At 43.7% G+C, this 22,137-nt stretch overlaps 1 protein-coding gene across 1 annotated transcript in view; it reads left to right on the forward strand.

Moving 5' to 3' along the window:
* Positions 1-22,137, forward strand: part of PDZD2 (PDZ domain containing 2) — a 374,099-nt gene that overhangs the window by 251,054 nt on the left and 100,908 nt on the right. Inside the window, exon 5 of the mRNA XM_006896805.1 lies at positions 5,405-5,560. Coding sequence (XP_006896867.1) covers positions 5,405-5,560 — 156 coding nt within the window. The remainder of the gene's footprint in view (positions 1-5,404; positions 5,561-22,137) is intronic.

Below are 22,137 nucleotides of genomic sequence, written 5' to 3' on the forward strand. Positions count from 1 at the left end.
AACATCACGATAGATGGAGAAGAGTTTGAAACTGTCAACAATTTCATCTTCCTGGTTCTATAATCAGCACCCTTGGTAACAACCATCAAGTGATCAGGAAACATACGGCATTGGGAAAGTATATTGTCAGAGACTATTCCAAATTTACTGATGAGCAGTGATGTCAGTTTGAAGACTAAGGTGTGCTGGATTAAGTGATTCTTTTTAATCACTTGCAGTTCATCTGAGAGCTGGACAATGCATAAGGATGACAGAAGAATTAATACTTTTGAGTTGTGGTGTGAGAGAAGATGATCCCACAGACTGAAAAGGAAAAAAAAAACCAAAAGAAAGTAGTGGCATAGCTTCTTCAGATGTCACAGCAACACACAAGGCCACCACAGTATGACAAAATGACAGATAAGTTGCAGTCTTGAAAACTCTATGGGACAATTCTACTCTAACTTCTGTCCTCTAAGGTCACTCTCACTCCCATAATCACTAGCTCATTGCCAGTCCAGCCAGTTCCGTCTCTCAGTGACCCTCTATTGGGTAGAAATCACAATGGGAGAAGCCTGCCTATCTTTTGGCCCATGGAGCTGGTGAGTTCAGTCATCAGCAAACACTTGGCCTCTTGGTTGACAGCACAGCTCACTCCTGACTGTACCACGAGAGCTCCTGAAGGCCGCCCTGAGTCAGAGTCCTCTGAATGGCACACAGCCACTTTAGAAGCAGGGTGGCTGTTTTCTTACAGTGATGTCTCATGTTCCCATACAGGTAAGTTGCTTGCTTAAACTAGGAGCTTAGTAAGCTTTTGTTGAATGAGTGAACTCAGAATATCCATGTTAGTTTTGAGATCCCTGAAAATGCATGCTCAACAACACATATTGCTCTTCCTCCCTTTTTTCCATTTGACTTTTTATTTAAAAGTACTATCTTTTTATTGTGTTTGATGTAGAAACCTCTCTCCATACTGCACACCCCCAAAATGCAAAGAATGGGATAAAGCCCAGTAGTGGTGCTATTTATTCCTGAATTGATGTGCCCTTCAGGCAGGCCCAAACCCCACAGGAACATTCCTTTTTCTTTTAAGTAGAGTCAAGGCCAAGGAGACAAAGTGCATCCCAACAGTCATCCCTCTGGACGTGAGAACCTTCCACAATAAATCTTTGACAAAGTCACTAATTCACTGTCAAATCAATTCCAACCTTAGAGGACAGAGCAGAACTGCCCTATCTGATTTCCAAGGCAACACCTTTGGTTGCCAGAAGTCAGGAAATCAAGACACATACTATTTGAGGAAAGTTCACTGTCAGAGACATCTCTAGAATACTGAGGAGCAATGATGTAAGTTTTAAGATTAAGGTGTGCGCGATTCAGGCCATGGTCTGCTCAATCACGTGCTTTGAATCAAAGAGCTAGACAATGAATGAGGATGACAGAAGAATTGATGCATTTGAGTTATGGTGTTGGAGAAGAATGCTGAATAGTCCATGGACTGACAAAAAAACAAATATGTCTTGGGAAAAATGCAGCCTGAGTGCTCTTTGGAAACAAAATGGTGAAGCTTAGTCTTTCATACTTTGGACATGTAGCTAGGTGAGGCTATTCCTTGAAAAGGGATGTCATACTTAGAAAGATAGGGTCAATGAAAGAGAGGAAGACTCCCAACAAGGTACATTGACATGATGACTTCAGCAGTGAGTTCTAGTGTGTCAGAGATGATCAGGATGGCACAGGATAGGACAGGGTTCAGGTGAGTCATACTCGACTTGACAGCACCTAACAACAACAATCATTACAAAAGCAAATCTCTTTCTCCTGTGAAGCTGTTGATGGGTTTGAACCATCAGCCTTATGGTTAACAGCTCAGCACTTAACTAATGCACCTTAACAAAGTTATTGCATCTCTCTAAATCTCAGTTTCCTCGTATGTCTAATGAGGTTCGATAGCTACTTTGTGAGGATGTGTTCTCTCATTGTCATCAAGTTGAAACTGACTCATAACCAACTCTCCAGAAAGTTTCTGGGCTGTAAATTCCACAAAGGGAGATTGTCCATCTTTCTCTCATAAAGCCACTGATTGATTCCAATCAATGAAAATCCTGAAAATTCATTTCCTTTGAATTAGCAGTACAACTCCCTACAGACTGTATCATCAAGCTCACCCATGGGGATATTGTTGTTGTTGTTCCGTGCTTTCGAGTCTACTGTGAGTCATGGCATCCTGGTGAACAACAGCTCTAAACCATATCCTGTCCTGAGCCAACCTCACTTTCTCCACCTTATCCCATTGCCACAGTTTCTGTGTCAGTCTGTCTCATCCAGGGCCTTTCTCCCTTGTCCTGGCCTCTACCCTTCCATGAATGTTGTCCTTCTCCAAGGACTAGTCCATCCTGCCAAATACCCAAACTATGTGAGACAAGGTTTCAAAATCCTTGTCTCCAAGGGGCAACCTGGTTCCACCTGTTTGTTCCCTTGGCAGTCTATGGTATGTACAAAGGCATCGATTCTTCTTCTGTCATCCTTAGTCATTATCTACCTCTTAGATGCGTAACAAGCAATTAAGAAGACCGTGGCTTGGATCAGGCACACCCAAGTCTTTAGCCTGACATCACTGCTGTTTAGACCCTGGAGAGGTCATTAACAGCAGATTGTCCCAGTGTAACGCATGTATGTTTTGATTTCCTGATTGCTAGTGCCACAGGAGAAGAGTGTGTTGCAAGGAGAGACAGGTCCTTGGAGAGGGACATCATGCTTGGGAGGGTGGAGGGACAGCGCAATAGGGGAAGACCCTCTATTAGATGAATTGATTTAGTGACTGGGGTAATCGGGATGGGTGTGTCAGAGGCAATGCGATTGGCACAGGATAGAGCAGGGTTTAGGGCCGTAGTACATAGGGTCGCTATGAGTCGCAAACGACTCGACAGCACATAACAACAACAACAAGTGCCACAGGGATTGATTGTGTATCTAAGCAAGATGAAATCATTAGCAACTTCAATCTTTTCTCCATCTATCACAATGCTGCCCGCTGGTCGAGTGATGAGGAATTTTGTTTTCTTGATGTTGAGATGCAATCCATATTGAAGGCTGTGGTCCATGCTACTCTGCAGCAGGCAGAATCATGTTCTTCATTTCAGTGAGCAAGGTTGTATCATCTGCATAACACAGGTTGTTGGTGAGTCTTCCTCCAATCCTGATGCCACATTCCTCCTCATAAAGCCCAGCCGTCTGAATGGTCTGTTCAGCATATAGATTGAAAAGGTAGAAAGGATACATCCCTGATGCACTCCTCCTTTCTTGATTTTGCACCATGCAGTGCTCTCTTGCTCTACTCGGACAGCAGCTTCTTAGTGTAGGTATAGGTTTCACATAAGCACAATTGAGTGTTCTGAGATTCCCATTCCTAGGGGAACTTAAAAGAGACATAAAGGACATTGAGGTATTGGTCATGGTGAGCACTCAGACGACTGTGTTTATAATTGTCATAGTTATTACATCTGGTTTGTACCAATTTTTTTCTTGAGTTTTTTTAAATAAAAGTTTAATTCCGATTTTAATGAATGTTTACAGAGAAGTTAGAGTTTCACTGATTCATTGTTGTCCTTTCTCCCTCCCTTTCCCCTCCCCTTGTTCACTTTCTTTAAGATTTTTATTCATTGTTGCACAATTACCTACCTCCCCACCCTCACCCCCAGTCCTCTTTGCAGTAATGTACCTCTTATTTTGGGCTCTTGTCATACATATAATGCTTAATCATATATTCCCATTAGAAAGTCCTCTCCTTCATCTGTTCCAATGCAGTGGTCGTTATGTATCCACTTGTATCCTATTCTTCTCCCAGCCGCTCATGTCAAACCTGCTTTATAACTGTGGTGACATAGAGTATTTGTCCTTTTGTGACTAAGATATTTTACTCATAATTATGTCATTCGTGTCCCCCATGTTATGTAATATTTTACAAGTTATTGTAAACCAGTATAAAATAAAATTTAAAAAATAAAAGCTTGAAGACTAAAAAAAAAGGAGATGGTATATTTATGCAATGGAATACTACACAGCACTGAGAAACAATACACTCATAAAATTTGTACCAATCTTTTTTTTTTAGAAGCAGTACCCCTCTTTTGTTTTCATTGTTGTATACCATCAAATCCACTGGTACAGGAGGAGTTGGTCCCTCCTTCTCCAGCAGAGCATCTGGTGCATTCCAACTGTGCACCTTCAGGACTGCAGTATAGCTTCTTGCCACTAGGCCACCAGAGCTCCTGTACCAATCTTTTTTTTTTTTTTTCATATTGTTTTTCAGATGCTTCGGCAATGTGTTCTGAGAATTTTTCACAGCAGGACACACATTCCTGCAGTAACATTTTGAATGGCCATGGATTGTCCTAGACCATGGCTATTGCACAGTTTACTCAGTAGTTGAGTGTGACCCTCATCTTTAATTGCACTTTTTAGCAACGACAACAAAACTTGTCTATTTATGAGGCAGTGCTCATGGCATGGTCCCTAAGGAGCTGTGCTGCTAATCCAAAGGCCACGCCTCTCAGGTGGTTTGAATCCATCAGTGGCTCCTCAGATGCAAGATGGGAAATCCCTTCCCGTGTGAAAACCACCAGAGGGTCAGCTCTGAGTCAGCTCCACAGTATACTCAGCAATTAAGTGAGAACCTCCTCTTTTTGTGTGTTACTATTACTATTCTGCTTATGATCTAGTGGATTCAACAGTAACTGGATGAAGCTGAGGGCACTGTTAGTGGACAAGGCCATAGGACACAGGCAGCAGAAGTGTGTGTGTTTGAGAGAGACAGAGATGAATGGAAAGAGAGATGGATGAAGAGCTGAAGAGAGGTCACATGGCCAAAGTACCGACCCACCAGGATGAAAATGAGCTGTCCTCTCCTATTAAGGATGTGTGCATTGTGTCCTAAAAGTATTGTTGTTGTGTGTGCCATTGAGCCAAACCCGACTCATAGCCAATACTCAAGGAGGTTTTCAGAGGTTTTAAGCCACACAGGCAGAGCTTGCCCATCTTTTTTTCAGAGGAGCAACTGGTGGATTTGAACCGAGTGCCCTTGAGTTGACAGTGCAACTCTTTACCACTAGGCCACCAGATCTAACTGAAAGTAATGAGGAGGGCAATGAAGAACTGAAGTCCAGAGGCCTGAGGTTGGCCATAGAAATGCTGACCTAAGAAAGACGACTTCTTCAAAGGAGAGGATGGTTTGTATTTAAGTCAAGTCCATAGCCCAGGCATCTAAGACAAGCCTGGAAACAAAGCACACATATTTTCATAGGGTCTGTGGATAGGGCACACGTGGCCCCCCACAGCTTGTTCAACCTCGACCTTGAGTTTTTTCTCAGCCAATAACTGCATGTGTGCTGGGGTAATCCATGGATTTTTCCCTGTGTCCCCACAGGAGAACTCTGCAGAGGACCTCCTCAGGTTAACATCCAAGAGTTTGCCTGACCTGACCAGCTCAGTGGAGGACGTGTCCTCTTGGACGGACAATGACGACCAGGAGCCAGATGGAGAGGAGGACGTAGGGGCCAGCTCATCGCACATCCAGGGAACAGTAAGTGTGCCCCTGCCCCCCTGGATTTACATTTCCTGAAGTCCTGGTGCCCAGATTGGAGGAGAAGCCTTGAGATAGTAGGATAGGGGCTGGGGCTATCATTGCACCTAGAAGGTGAGGGCCCAAGAGAACTGGGCCTGGTCTGGTTCAGGATCTTGGGGGGAGCAGCCGGTATAAGATGCCGTCTAGAGTCTGCAGTCCACCCAGGCGCTCCGCTGCCAGGACTGATGAAATAGCTGCTCTGCTGAGACAGTGAAAGAAAAGAAAGTGGACCATTCCCAGCCTAGAACGCTCTGCTTTCTAACTCTTAGAAAGGGATGAACAAATTAAAGAAATTTGCCATTGCCTTTTAATCAGGTAAGCCTGGGAAGCCTTTTCTTTTCTAGGCAGCAGTCATTAAACCTGCCAGCCCACCTCCCTCTGCCACTGACCCTCTCTGCACCTATCAGTTGAGGTGTGAAGGGGGTGAATTTGCTGTGAACACTGGGGAGCTGCTGTGAGTGCCCTTAATCGTGTTTTGTTTGCGGCTATAACAACAGTGACAAGACTTTTCAGTAAGTTCTGTCCGAGCTTAGAATAAAACCGTATGGTGCACATCAAGTTTGAGGAGTGGAAGGATGGTGAAATTCCAGGCGTTTCACAATTTCCGTCCATCTCTGTGGGTCCGCCTTTGGTGATGGGGCTCTCTCGCCATCGGCTCCACCGTCTGCCTGTCAGGGATTAAAGACTAGCTCAGCCTTGGAAATTTCTATGCTTAGCCCTTTTCCCGTATTGGATGTGGCCCTTCTTCCTCGAGTCTCTTCTCCAGTCCATCTTCTATTGTGTAAGTATAGTATTGTTGTATTTTGTTTTCTGTTTATTGTGATTTGAGTGCTAGTTCATAGAATAAGTTTGTTTCCCCCCTCAATGGTTCATACACATTGTCTTCTGTGACAGAGATTACAATCCCCATTCTGTAACAGCACTCTTCCTGTTCCTTCCCTGTGGTTCTCAATTCTATCAGTCCTTCTACCCTTTCCTCCTTTCTGGGTGTTATCTATGCACAAATGCTGCTCTTTGGGCCATATGCAGTTGATTCTTCTAAGGAGGGAGTGCCTCCCTTGTGTCCTTGTCCACCTTATAGGCTTATCGTTTGGCTGAAAGCTGATACATTAAGACATGGGGTAAGTTTACTTCTGGTTTGAAGAGTGCCTGAAGACCATAGTCATGAGGTGCCACTAGTCTCTATCAGACCAGTAAGGCTGGTCCTTTTATTTTTATGATTTGTACTTTGTCTCTGTATTTCTATTTTCTCCCCCTTCATGCAGGACCTGCTATTGTGATGCCTGTCAGAGTAGGCAGTGCTTGCTGGGCACCATCTAGTCCCTCTGGTCTCAGAATGGGGGGCGGGGCACTAAGGTTCACAGGGTCCAGCTCTTTAGACTGTTTCGTTGGGCCTCTGGTTTTCTTTACTCTTTGCTCCAGATAGGGCAAAGACCTTTAGTTGCACATTTTGTGGCTGCTCGCCAGTTCTAAAGATCCCCGTCGCCGCTCACCAAAGTAGGATGTAGGACATCATCTTTGTGGGTAGCGTTATGCCAGTTGCACTTAGCTAACAGTAATATCTTAGATGAGAATCGAGATGTCATTTAAAATAAAGTTTAAATTAAGTCACTGGCTCCCAATCACCTTGAAATTTAAGCCCCAGCTCAAGGTGGGATTTAAACCTTAATGAAGTTACCTGTATAACCTGGGCATTCTCTCTCAGTATGTGCTCCCGACAACTCTAACATATTAAAAGTATTCTTGGAGTGTGCTGTTGATCCATATGTGGAAAGGACAGTGCTTGCTGTGAGTGACCACTGCTTTTTCTTTGCTGGCCCCCAGCAATCTGTGTCTGAAGCCCTCCAGGTGGTCTAACTCAGACGACACTTTGAGAATCCCTTTGCAAAGCAATGAGATGAGTGTTCTTTGTGGTGCTACTGGCTATCCAAAGAAAGCAGGCTTCATTTCACAAGTATAATATCCCCAATTGCTGCAAATAGTTTGCACCCACCTATTAACCTAAGGGAGCTGTGGTGGACTAGTGTTAGAAACTATGCTGCAAACCTGAAGGTAAGCAGTTCGAATCCACCTGCTGCTCTGCAGAAGAGGGATGGGTGCTCTCCTGCCATGTGATTTAACTGCCTCTGAAAACCCATGAGAGGATCAGGTATGGGTGGGTTCCAACTTGACAGCACACAACAACAATAAACCTAACAGAGCTCTGGTGGCCTAGTGGTAAGAAAGTGCACTGCAGTCCCAAAGACTCAAAGTTTGAATCCACCAGCTAGCTGCTCTGCAGGATAGGCAGTCTATTCCCATGGGATTAACTGCTGTGGGTTGGTTCTGATTCAATGGCACACAACACCAATAACTACCTAAAGGTTGGTGGTTTAGACTCACTCAGTGGCACCACAGAAGAAAGGCCTGGTGAATACACAGAGAATATAGCCGAGAAAGTCCTGTGGTGTTGACCTGCCTGTCACACCTGGGGGCGCCCTGGCTTGGAATCACCTTCACAGCAACAGGCTGGATTTGGAGGTTCCCTCGTGTGTAAACAACTATAAACCATCTGAGAAATTTTTTGGAGATTTTTCAAAAGGAACAAATGAAAAGGCCATGCTTTGCTGCTCAAAGAAAGAAACTCAGCTCGTGCCATCAATTCAGAACCCACTCACAGCTGACCCTCCAGCAGGGTTTTATTGCCCATCTTCCTCCTGAGTGAGCAGCCTTACCCACTGTGGCACCAGACTCAGGCAGGATGAAGAGTCTCAGTGAAACTCTTGACATGAAGTGATGATACCTTTTCAATGACAGAGCCCTTCTTCCTTTTGTGTATTTTGAACAAAGACACCAGAAAGGTGAAGGAAGTACTGGATGTCTTTGCCAAGTCTACAATTGTTGCAGCTTGCTTAGGAAGAGTTTGTTTAGCTCATCAATCAGAAGGCTGTATCTGACTTCCTTTGCCCTGGGAGGGAGTCGGTGCTAAGGCTTTCTGAAATCTCCACTCTGGGACAATCTTGGAAAACTTCTGACTGAAGTCAGAGAAGGAACAGTTCAAGGGCCTCGTCTCTTCACAAAGAAAGGAGCGCAAAGCTGGGCCTTACGATTTTGTAAGTCTAAGATCACAGTTGTTTGTTTGTTGCTGTGAGAACTCCAACCACAGTCTGATGTGGGGAGGGAAGTAATAAGATTTTACAGGAGAAAAAATGAGTATCCTTGGAGAACGTTGTTGATCCGTATGTGCAAAAGAGGCGTTTACTGGGGGTTACTGAAGGCTGTGGCACCAAGCCTTCCAGATGGGACCGCCTGCTGTGGCAGCATCTTGTGTTGTTAAAACAGACCTGAAACAATCATTCTGGATGGTCCAAGCTGCCATGGATTGGAAATTGTCTCTTGTTTGAGGCCTGAGGTAGGCTTTTCTGGTCAATTGAATGTAGAGCTGTGTGCAAAGAAAAATATGTATCCAGGCATAATAGTCTGATTGTTTTGAAAATGGAAAAAGCCCAGGGTTGTTGTTGGTTGGTGGTGGTGTGTTGTTTTTTTAAGTTACAGAGATTTTTTTTTTATTTTATTTTTTTTTAGGTTACAGGGGATTTTTTTAATTGGCTTTTTTAGATTACAGAGGTTTTGTTGGGGTCTGTTTTAGGTTACAGAGGATTTTTTTGTTGTTGACTTTTTTAGATTTCAGAGGTTTTTTTGTTGTTTTTTTAGGTTACAGAGGATTTTTTTTACGTTTTTTATTGGTTTGTGTATAATCACTCATACATATTGTGCTTCATACATGGGCTTTATTGTTTTATACAATCATTCTTATACATTATATTGTATATCATTAATTATCATTACTCTATGCCTATTACCACCCCATAGTTTCAAGTCCCCATTGACATTCTCCTGTTCTTTTACTGCCCCTCCACCCCCCAGCCTCTGCTGCCCCAGTGACTCCCCGCTCCTTTGTCCTGCCCCTCTTGCCTTTTTGAACATTTCTACACACCTTGCCCAGCTATCCTCTGCTTTCACACTCGTGGCCTTATGCAGTATTTATCATTATGTGACTGAGATTCACTCAGCGTATGCTCTCGAGACTCTCCCAAGTTACATAGTCCTTTATAAAATGGTTATTCCTTAGTGCTGCATAGATTCCATTGTGTGAATATACAAGTTTCTCAGTCCAAAGTCTGTTTTGAAACCAGAACTTTATAGAGTTCACACACACACACTTTTGCTAAGCCCTGAGGGAAGCTGTTAACTCGAGCTGCTGTGTGGACAGTGGTGGGTGTGCTGCGAAGCCATCTGGCCTCAGTGGCCCTCTGAGCATCGGGCTAGCTCACCACAGCACTCTGGCTTCTGTGTTAGGAACACCTTCCCTACTCACCATGCTTCCACTTGCTTCCTAGCAGACCTCATCACTCCTTTCTTCCAGGAAGTCTTCCCAGATATACACATCCTTCACACTTGGGCCACAGCATCTCATGCACCCAGTATTTTCATTTGCTGGGTCATTCAAGTGATTAATCAGCACTACTGCAAACTGAAAATTTAGATTTTCAAGTCCACCCAAGTCCAAGGAGGCACCTTGGAAGAAAGGTCCAGTGATGTACTTCTAAAAAGTCATCTGTTGAAAACTTGAGTGGGGCATGGTTCTCCTGGGAAAGCATGAGTTCACCATCTGTTAGAATCTGAATGCAGATTTGGGATGTGTGTGTGTGTGTGTATTTATAGTTGTGGTGGTTCAATTAATGCCATCCTTGCTCACCCTTGACAATAGCAATAAGGATGTCAGGTTTATTGACTCAAGTCTCCTGCGTGCTCATGGTAGGCTTTCCATTGTCCATTATGTGGATAATGAATGGCTGAGTGAATGGATGGGTCGATGGATAGGTGGGTAAATAGATTGAGTGGATGGATGGAAGGATAGATGGATGGATAAATGTATTGGGAGGGTGGGTGGGTGGATGAATGGATGGATGGATTGAGTGAATGAGTGAATGGATGGATGGGGTAGGTGAGTAGTCAGAGGAACAGACAGTCAAGTGAATGACTGATGTACTCAATTATCCCATAATTCTCCCTGCAGTCCCCCACTAAAAGGTTGGGTCCTCTTTCACTGCTTCATCCTCTTCCCCAGCACACTACGATCTTGGAAGTGTCACCATACCTGACAGCACTTGTTGCTTGTGTTTCCAAATGAGAAAAATCTATCTGTAGCTTCTTTTTGAAAGTTTCTAGGTTAAGAAAATCAATTCTTTTACTTGCATTGGGACAGCACAGTGTACTTTCCCATAAAACAGAACATTTGTTGTAGCATCCCATTAATAAGTAAGTAGACTTTTGGTGGTGGTGGTGGTGGTGGTGGTGGTGGTGGTGGTGGTGGTGGTGGTGGTGGTGGTGGTGGTGGTGGTGGTGGTGGTGGTGGTGGTGGTGGTTAGAACCTTTTTTAAAAATAAAGGTAGGATGGTGGAGAGACTGGAACCCTAATTCACTGTTGGTGGGAGTGTAAAATGGTGCAGCCACTCTGGAAGGCAGTGTGGCGCTTTCTCAAAAAGTTGGAAATAGAAATACCATCTGACCCAGCAATTCCCTACTGAGACTATACCCTAGAGAAACCATAACTGCCACCCCAACAGATACATGCACACCCATGTTTATCACGGCTTTGTTCACAATAGCAAAGAGTTGGAAACAACCCAAGTGCCCATCAACAAACAAATGGATAGAGAAGCTGTGGAATATTCACACAATGAAGTAGTATCCTTCATTGAAAAACAAGGAACTCATGAAATATTAAACAAAATGGGTGACCATGGAGGACATTATGCTGAGTGAAATATCTTAGTCACAAAAAGACTGCATAGTGCTGCTGTTATAAAACAGGACTGACATGGGGGTTGGGGGTAAACTAAGAAAAGAGGGGATAAATAATGTACATGGAATTGAAACAGACGAGGGAGAAAACTGTGTAAAAGGAACACATGATTAGCTATTATTACCATGATAAGAGTTCAGAATAAGATTTGCATAGTAAAGTGGTCCAGAGGAGGGGGGACTATTCCCAAAGAAAAATGCAGACCTGGGGAGAGGGGGGCAGGGAGGCAAATATGTAACAATGAATGAATGGAGTTTAAAAAAATTAATATGTTCAAACCTGTTGATACCAAATAAAGTTTGTTGTTGTTGATTGCCATTGAGTCAAGGTCGACTCATAGCAACTCTATGAACAGAAGATTTAATGTCTTTCCATAGCTATCATTGTTTCTCCAAGTTCATAGTTTCCATAGGCATGTGGTTTAAGAAGTGGATGCCACTCCTACTTCCAAACCTGTTTTACAACTGGGAGCTCGACAAAACACTGTTCACAACAGGAAACCATTATGGTATTTGATATCCCCATGGCACAAGGTTCAGCATCACAGCAAACCCAGGTTACTTCATACAGCACATTGACAAGGAGTGGTGTGCAAAGTAGATGTTCCTCCAGATATAACAGTCTCATTTAGCAGGGGTCAAGTGTTGTTGAGTCAAATAAGACTCAGAGTAAGCTTTGCACGAAAGACCTGAACTCTATTCTATAATAAGCATCATTTCTGTACATATATAAGAGAGTTTGTATAGTTTCCAGAGGCATTGAGTTTAGGAAATGGATGCCACTCCTGCTTCCCAACATGAATCAATCTGGCAGCTCATCTAAACATTGTACACAATGGGTAACCATTATGGTATTTGACACAACTATGGAATAGTGTTCAGCATCACAGCAACTCCAAGGTGTTCTGGTCAGCAAATAAACAAATGATTGCTGTGTCTTTTAAAGACTATTCATTCTAAAATTAACACATTTCTAAGGCTTAGTCTAAGGCTCAAGAGCCACCCACTTTTGAGGGGAGGAAGAAGAGTAACACAACAAACACGACTCCAAAAACTTCCTTTACATGACTTCCATCCAGAGACTGGCATCGAGATGCTGGCTAGTCAGCCAACTCCTCGAATGGAGGGAGACTCCTAGACCCCAGCCCCCGGGCCAGCGCATAGACCCATCGCCTCTTTACCGTTTTTAACATTTTCTTTAAAAAGAAGCTAGGAAGTGACCAATCAAACCCATTGCTATCATATCAATTCCAACTCTTGAATGATCCCATGAGTCGAACTACCTCATAAGATTTTCTTGGCTGCTGTTTATGAAATCAGATCACCATATTTTCTTCTGTGATTAAAAAAAAAAAACCAACCAAATTACCATGCACAACTCATTGAGATCAAACCAACTCATAGCTGGCTTTCCATTGGGTTTCCAAAGTTCTAAATCTCACGAGCAAAGACTGCCTATCTTTCTCCCTTGGAGCTGCTGATTCAAACTGTCAAAGATGCATGACTTTTGGGTTAGCAATGCAGTTCCCTACAGACTACCACTAGATAGGTTCGAACCTTCAACTCTTAGGTTAGTGGTCACTTAAACCATTTATTCCTCCATGGAAACCACACGTAGGTAGGAAGATAATTCAGGCCTTGATTTGTTACTAAATAAACAGCAAGTCTTGAAAATGGGTGTTCTGGTTAACAAAACTCCAAGTGTCCATGCTACAGAGAGCCTAGAGGACTAGCCGGCCCAAACTTACTAATTCTAGGCTGGAAGCCTGTGATAAAAAGATATTTGAGTCCCACCGATCATGAACTTACACCCCTGGACAATGCCCAGTGTTGTTCAGGGCAGCTATGAGGGGTAAGCAAAAGAGAAAAAAATAATTGCACTAAGAAAATGGCTCACAGTATATTACAAAAGTATGGAGGGTTGACTGTGTGTGTCTGTGTGTGTGTGTGTGTGTGTGTGTCTGTGTGTCTGTGTGTGTGTGCAGGCACGCACACGCACGCACAGTAGTCCCATGCTCTTGAACAGGTTATTTACCACATGTGAGTGGAGTGGGGCTAGGAGTCCATTTTCACAGAAGTACTCACTTGAATTCTGTAAAGGAGTAAAACCAGTAAGACATGTCAGTGTACAAGAGAGCGAGATTCATGTATTTCTTTTGAGTAAAAGGTTCACACATTTGCAGAAACTGGTAAGTGTCAGACCGTAGGTCATGCGGCAGGCTTGAGACCTCTGCTGGATCATGGGAGTGTAGGAACTGACAGATCTTAAAATGTAGGGTCTAGAGTGCAAGTAAGAGTAGGGCTTGGCAGTAGGTTCATTTATACTGTGGAGGCAGGCCACACACACACAAAGACACACCCCTTTTAACTGATTGGTCATTTCATAGTCCATCATGGAACGTGATTACATCACATTACACGATCAAAGCAATGTCGACCACATTACGAGAACCATGGCCCAGCCAAGCTGATGTATAATTTCAGCCTTCAATTGACGCTGAAGCTCACCTAGACTGAAAAGGCTGCCTTTGAGAGCTGGGAGCTGCTGTGAGAAGCAGGAGGATCTGAATACACCCTCTGTTTGCCACGCTGCAGTCTCTGTGATGTGAAGGTGTCAGGGCTGCTAAGGGTTTTTGTGGCTGGGTGCTGAGTGGAGCCCAGAGAAGATCTCAGGATGATTTTGGGATGAAGGAGCTTAAAGGCTCGAGCTCCGCCTCTTCTTTAGGATTCCAGGGAGCAAGACCCCGTGCTTGCAAGCTCATTGGAAGGGGGGCCCACGTCCTCAGCCCTCTGCAGTCCTTCACAGCACAGGCTTTTCTTGGTCCCCGTCACCTTCCAGGATGTCAGTTTCTGGTGCACAGACAGCTGCTGTCAGCAGAGACTATTTTTCCATGGACCCAATCCAAAGCAGCAGCAGCACCCCCTGACCCACAGTCCCAGCTTTTCCTGATTTTTCCTCTACCATCCCCAGCTGTGAGCCGCCCTCTCTCCTCAGCCCTGCATGTCCCTCTGAGGTCTGTGTCCACTCAGATGTTCCCAGGGTGACACTTCAGTGGGTACTGGACATGGATGAGTGGTGGCCTGGAAAGACATGACAGGTGTTGAACTGGCAGGGCAGGTGAGGAGAAGGCTGTGGTTGGTGCTGCTCTGAGAAAATGAGATTTTTTTTTAAACTGAGGTGGCTTTTGTTTGTTTTGGCTTCATTATAAGGATTACATGATTACTTAAATAGACAGAAGGGAGGATATGAAGAATAATGATTTGGCCGGGATGAATCTCCACAGAAAACTGCTGAAATTTGGTTACAGGCATTCTGACTTAGGGACAACTATTGTTGTTGTTAGGAGCCGTACAACTCATAGTGAACCTATGAACAACAGACCTGAACCGTGTCCTATCTTGTGCCATCCCTACAATCTCTAACACACACGAGCCCAGTGCTGCAGTCACTGTGTGAATCCACCAGTTGAGGGTCTTCTCCTTTGCTGTCCCTCCCCCTTTTCAAGCATGATATCCTTCTCCAAGAGAAGACTCTCCTAACAGCACACTCAAAGTATGTGAAATGAAGCTTTGTCATCTTTGCCTCCAAGGAGCACTCTGGCTGCACTTTCTGTAAGGCATATCAGCTTGTTCTTTTGGCCATCATGGGGAATTCAGTACTCTTCTTCAACAGCACAACACAAAGGCATCAATTCTTCTGTCATCCTTAGTCATTGTCCAGCTTTCAGATGCATAGGAAGTAATTGACCCCAGAATGCTGCCCCGCTGGGCGGACTGTGTCTCTCTGTGTGGCGGCGCCCAGCCTCCAAGCCTATACCAGCTCTGTACAGCGCCTTCTCTGCCTTCTGTCGCCCCTCACTCACCAAACATGTGTATTTATAACAAAGTTAAAAAAAAAGAAAATACCATACCCTGAATCAGGTGCACCTTAGTCCTCAAACTGACATCATTTCTCCTCAGTGATTTGGAGAAGTCCCTGACTGCAGACTTTACCAGTGCGATACATCTGATCTTTTCATTGCTGGTACGAATATGTTGATTGTGGTCCGAGTAAGTTGAAGCCATTGACAGTTACAATCTTTTCTCCATATATCATGAGATGGCCTATTGGTTAAGTGGCGAGAATTTTTGTTTACTCAATGTTAAGATGCAATCTATATTAAAAGATAAAGTTTTTACTCACTGTTCTTTTTTATTTTTTTATTTTATATGAGTGTGTGTGTACCGTCAATTCAGATCTGACTGGTATAGGAGGAGATTGCCCCTCCTTCTCCAGCAGAGTATCTAGTGGAGAAAGCCATAGTTTTTAATTTAAGCAAGTGCTTCAAATCCTCCTCACTTTCAGCTGTTGACAACTGTTGCTGTTACTGTGTGCCATTGAGTCAGAACCAACTTGTAGCTGAATCTCATGGAAAGAGACTTTCCATCCTTCTCCTGTGCAGCAGCTGGTGGGTTTAAACTGTGTGCCTTTGGGATTGCAGTGCAGCTTCTCACCAAGGTCACCAGAGCAGCCTATTGATAACTGTTGTGTACTGTTGAGTTGGAACCGACCCACAGCTGACCCTCCTGTGAGTTTTCAAGGCAGTTGATCACAAGAGAGGAGAGTGCCCATCCTTATCCTGGGGATTTGAACTGTGTGCCTTCAGGATTGCAGTGCAACTTCTGGCCAGTAGGCCACCAGAGACAACTACTGGCCCCTTACTACTGGCCCTTCTGCCCACTTCTGTCATGGCTGGTGAAATGAAACAGCAGCAAACCTGAGTTTTTATCCTTTAAGTGATTCAGTACCCTGAACTGAAACAATTACAGGATCAAAGCCCTAGAATGGGAAATTCAGAAGAAGCCTAGAGAGCCCTTTTGGGAATTTGATATGTAAAGAGAACTATTGGCAGGACTGAAGTGACTTGGGCAGCCACCACCTTTGAGCAGGGTAATGCTGTTATGAAGTCCTACTTTAATATTAAGTAAACGTGTTCACCCTTTGAAATGATTGAGCCAGCCCCTATTCACAATAAATTCTTCATCACAGTCACCTTCACTTTTTGTACATGCAGCGTTTAAATCAAACCAAGTCCTGACTCATGGTGACCTTCCATTGGTTTGCAAGGCTGTAAATCTCTGAGGAGGAGACTGCCCATCCTTTCCCAGAGTGACTGGTAGATTCAAACCTCTAACCTTTTTGGTGCACAACCAAACACCTAAGGCACTGTGCCACCAAAGCAAAATAAGAACTATCTGAACCTGTTTCAACTAACTTCTTATTGTTGTTATGTGCCATTGAGTCACTTGCAATTCATAGCTCTGAAATCTACTCTATCCTGAGCCAGTCTCACTGACTCTGACACACCTAACTCCATTGCCCCAGTCAGTGTCCAAATTTAAGGGCTCAGCCTCAGGTGCTGTATCTACTAATCTATAGGGTTTCCGAGGCCTATTATTTTGGAAGTGGATGGCCCATGCTTTTTCCTATCAATTAACTTACAAATCCGTAAAGTCATAGGAAGAAACAGCTCTCATTCATCACCCAGCTACTACCTGAGCACTTACCTTGTAGCATGTTTTAGGGTCTGTTCTGAGTCACTACCTTTTCACCTAAACACTTAACTTCTGCTGAGGAACCAGGAGACTCACATGTTTATGTGGTGGAAGAGTAAATATTGCCATCTAGCACAAAGACCTCCCAAGTGGTGTGCCCACCTAGAGGTTGGGGAGGAGAGGGAGCCAGAGGGTCTCATAGTGTAGGAGGAAATTTTTTGAGCTTGTTTACATTTTTAATCTTAGATTGTTTTGAATTAGTCCATTTAGTACATACAGAGTTGTGCTGTGAACCCGATGACCATACATCTCTGGCACTTTGAATCTACTAGGCTCCAAGGGAGAAAGATGATCAATCTCCCGTGTGATTTACAGCCTCGAAGTCCAATAGCAGATCAGCTATGAGTCTGTTCCAACTGGAATGGCTGGGAGTTGGGAGTTTGGGACTGGGTTTTGGTGTTTTGTTGGGTTTGTTTGGTTTGGTTTTTTAATACTTTAACATAGCTATGTAAGCTTTTCCTTGCTAAATCTCTACATAGAGTGCTTAGCTCTGGTAGCACAGTGTGTAGAAGCTGTACTGCTAACCCAAAGGTGGCCTCTCCTTGGTGGTTCAAATCCACCAATGACTCCAAGGAAGAATGCAGGATATATAGTCTCACAAGGAGGGTCAGCTGTGAGTCTGTTCTGACTGAGGGGCAGGAAGTGTGAGCTTTGTTTAATGTACAGAGAGCCTGGTGGTGAATTCATTGTCATTGAGGTACTGTGACCCGTGGTGGCCCAACTCTTCCAAAATAGACCTGCCCCATAGCATTTTCTTACCTGTGACCTTTCTGGAATCAGGTCACCATATCTTTCTTTCCTCGTGCTGCAGGTTGGATTTGAACTATGAACTGCTTGGCAGAGATACAGGTTTAAAAGTCTTGACGTATAGCATTATTAAGCCTTATGAAGTTCATTTAAAGGAAATCTCTCAGCTTGCTGTCAACTCTGTTATTAACATTCTAATTGGAAAGGAAAAAAGAATATTTTCCATTTCAGTCTAATATAAAATATGGATTACTAGATCATGCAATAAGGTGCTTTTGCCTTCAGATTAGTTTCTTTTATGACATGCTTCCTGAAATTTGTGAAGATACTGAATTTATTTATTTCTTCGGGTAATTTCTTCCTGATTTTGCATATTCTGAAGACCCTCTGGAGGGTCAGCTATGAGTTAACTCTGACTTGAGTTGATTACTCTCTATGAGCTGTATTGGCCCAGTGGTTGCACCAGTAGGTTTAAGCCCAATTGAGAGGATGGCCCAGGATCAGAACACCTTCCTTCTGTTGTTCTCTATGAATCAGTACACAGTGGTGCCTAATAACAACATTACAGGGTGCAAGATGCATATCACCCCCTCCTTACACGTTTCCATCTCATATATACGCCCACTTTTTCTATTTCATCTTAGACATCCTTTGTAGATTTCAATCTACAGCCACACACAAAAATGAAACAGGAGTATGGAGGAAGGTGAGGTAATTTCTGGGGAAGGTTTAGAAATTAAAATCTCTTCACTAATAGTCAGAACAGTGGGAACTGTGCTGAAACAGAGGAGATAACGTGACTAACCCTCGTCCTTGAGCACTGCTAAGCCCTGAAGGTGGCAGGAGTCCACGAGACCCAGATACGTGTCTGTTTTAACTGTAAGCGGGGATGATGCCGATGCACCCAGCCAGATTCTTAACTCTCTTCAGATAAACAGGATGTGCGTACTTATTTTCAATTCTAGTTATTGGGTTGTTTTCTTCCGCAAGTGCTCCAATTACCTATGACAGTGCAGGCGAGTTAGGTAAAGGGTGCTGGGGAAACACCCACATCATATGAAGGCTTCACGGACATTGGAAGACTAGAACTTGGAGGGGCATTTCCTTTGCACTTGTCATTGGTAGTAGCTGTTGCGGGAGCTCCAACTCATGGCCACTTGATTGCACAATGGATGGGACCAAGAGCTGCCTGGTCCCGGGCCATTCCCATGATCCTTCACTCTTTCTACTGGTCTCATTCAACACGGGAGTAAGAGCATGGGAAATGGCAGAGGTCAGAAGTTTCCCTATGGAACCCAAGAGCAGACATTTCACAAAGAAATAGAGCTATTGAAAATGGCAAGAATCCTCCCCTATTGTTATTGTCTGCTTGCCCAGCTCTTTGTTATTTGTTTGCTGGGTTTTGCTTGCTCTGCTTTTTTTTCTGGGACTGCTGACTGAGCTCAGCAGATGACATTTGAAGGAAAAGAAAGGCATGTTTCTCCGTTCTTGTTCTTGTTCCTTTTCCTCCACTTCAAATATCCCTCCCTCTCTGACTATCCAGATGCCCAAACCCCTCATGCTTGTCGTCATTGCCATTCTTCCAGCCTTCACTCATCTCTCCTTTCTCTCCTCATTTCCTTTGTTTCATACATTAGTGTTTAAAATTGGAAAGATAGCCCCTGACTTATAGATGAGTGTTGTTGTTGTTGTTTTTGTTGTTGTTGTTAGGTGCCCTCAAGTCAAGTGCAACCCATAATGACCCTGCAAACAACAGATCTAACCCTTGTCCTACCCTGTGCCATTCTTACACTTCCTGACACATTAGAGTCCATTGCAGCAGTCATGGTGTCAATCCACCTGGTTGAGGGTCTTTCTCTCCTTCACTGCACCTCTGTCTTTCCAAGCATCATGTTCTTTCCAGGGAATAGCCTCTCCTAGCAACATACCCAAAGTAAATGAGATAAGGCCTCATCACCCTTGCCTCCAAAGAGCGCTCTGCCTGCACTTTCTCCAAGATATATTTGTTCTTTTGGCAGTCCATAGGATGTTCAGTGCTCTTCTCCAACACCACAGCTCAAAGGCATCAGTTCTTCTTCTGTCATCCTTATTCATTGTCCAGCTCTCAGATGCATAGCAAGTGATCAGAAAAGCCATGGTCTGATTCAGATGCACCTTAGTCCTCAAGCTGACATCATTACTCCTCAATAATTTGGAGAATTTCCTAACTGCGCTCTTTCCCAGTACAAAGCATCTCCTGATTTCTGACTTCCAGTGCCAAGGGTGTTAATTGTGGATCCAAGTAAGATGAAGTTGTTAACAGTGTCAATCTTTTCTCCATCCATCACGATGTTGCCTATTGGACCAGTAGAGCATATCAGAGATCATTCGAATGTCACAGAACAGGGCAAGGTTCAGCTCTGTTGTTCCTGGGTTCTCTATGAGTTGTTGTCGACCCTTTAGCCCTTCACAACAATAGCAGCATATCAACCTAATGGCTAGGAAAGGACATCCTGGTTGGAGTAGAGGGTCAGTGACAATGAGGGACCCCCTCAGTGAGATGGATCAATACAATAGGCTCGACAATGGACTCAGATATGCCAGTAAGCAACTGCCAACTAACCCTCCATTGGATTTCTAAGGCTGCAAATCACACAAGAGGAGATAGCGTTGCAGTTCTTCCTCCCACAGAGCTGCTGGTGGATTCCACCTGCCAGCAGGGCTTGGCCTTTGAGTCGGCAGCTCTTCGCCCTGTGAACTTCATGACCAGGTTTTCATTCTTTCACATGCTGGGTCGCCATGAGCTGGACTAATACAACGACGGACCTGAGCAGTGGCAACAGTGCCTTATGATTCACAAAGACCTCAAGTGCTTATTCTCTGGCCCTTCCAGAAGAATTCTACCAAACCCTGATCTACAGGAATAAATTCTAGTCCAGCCTTTTCCAGCTCTCCTGCCACCCTCCATATCCAAAGCCTTTGTGAAGAAACTTACGAGATTTGTATAAAACAAAGTTGAAGGGAAGGAACTGACAAGCAGGAATATCTTAAGGAAACTGCTACAGGAGGTGAAGTTTACTGTCTACTGTGGTATTTCCTCTAAAAAAAAATCTTTGTCATTCAGGCTGTGTGATGTTCTTTTTCTTTTTTTGTTTGGAAAGGTCTTTATTTTGCTTTCATTTTTAAAAGATATTTTCATTTCAAATTATAACAATTGGAAACTCATTTAGCATAACAAAGATTCTCTTTTTAAAATGGCAAAAACATTTTAAGTCTCGTAGGATTATTTGCTACCATTTAAATTGCCTAAATCAGATTACTTTGTGGACAAACATACCTAGACCCAGCTGGTTAGAAGACAATGGAAGGATTTTGGGTTGTTTCCTTGGGAATGTGACATTTTCTAGTGTTTCAGCTTCAATATTGTGGTAGTTTGTATTTGTGACCATGAATCAATAAGTTTTTGAGAAGATTGGTTTGACCATTCTTCTGACAGTTCACAGGCAGTACAGAAATCAATGGACACAGCTTCATTCCAATGGAACTTTACAAAAACCAGTGTGGGCCCAGTTTGGCTCCTGGATAGCGAGCGGTTGACTGACCTCTGCTATAGATGATTATGTGTGATGTTGCAACAAGAGTAATGCTAGCCCATCAGAGCCCCTTCAGTCCATTGAGAGCTGCACCTCTCTGATGGTTCAAATCCACTCACAGCTCTGAGGGAGAAAATGGACAATCTCCTCTCTTGCGACTCACAACCTCTGGAAAACTACTGGAGTGTCCACTATGAGTAAGTTCTGACTCAACAACAATAAATGTGAATTCCACAAGGTGGTGCTCAACCTTTATGTCACCTTCTTAAAAGAAATATATCCTCTTTGAGATCTGTATCAGCAAAACAGCATGAACTCCATACCACTGATGGAAAATAAAGATTTCAGAGTCCAGCTTGGATTCAAAGTCAGAAGACATTGTAGTGCTGCCTAAAACTGAATAATAGACTAGAGATTAATTACAATTTTTTTTCAACTTAACCAGTGATCTTTCACTTAAATGGGACGCCAACCTAAAACACTGCTTTTTCTGTTACAGTAACAAATAATGACATGAAATTCGCTCGAAATTCTATGTCTAGAAAAAAAAGGCCCTGGAATAATCGGGCATGATCATCATTAGTGTTGAATTGGCCTGGCCTCGGCTACTGCATTGGGGTTATTGTTGGTTCTTGCTAACTAGTGGGTTTCAACTCAAGTGACCATTACTGAGAGTTAAACGTTAACAGAGTCTTCAAAGTTCAGTCCTTGGAGATAGGATGTCTCAAGCTTGTCTTCTGAGACATCTCTGCGTTGGTTCAAAGCACTGAATTT

The sequence above is a fragment of the Elephantulus edwardii genome, unplaced genomic scaffold, assembly GCF_000299155.1.
Source record: "Elephantulus edwardii isolate Elephantulus edwardi_28Jun2011 unplaced genomic scaffold, EleEdw1.0 scaffold00191, whole genome shotgun sequence".
In the NCBI taxonomy this organism is placed as follows: Eukaryota; Metazoa; Chordata; class Mammalia; order Macroscelidea; family Macroscelididae; genus Elephantulus; species Elephantulus edwardii.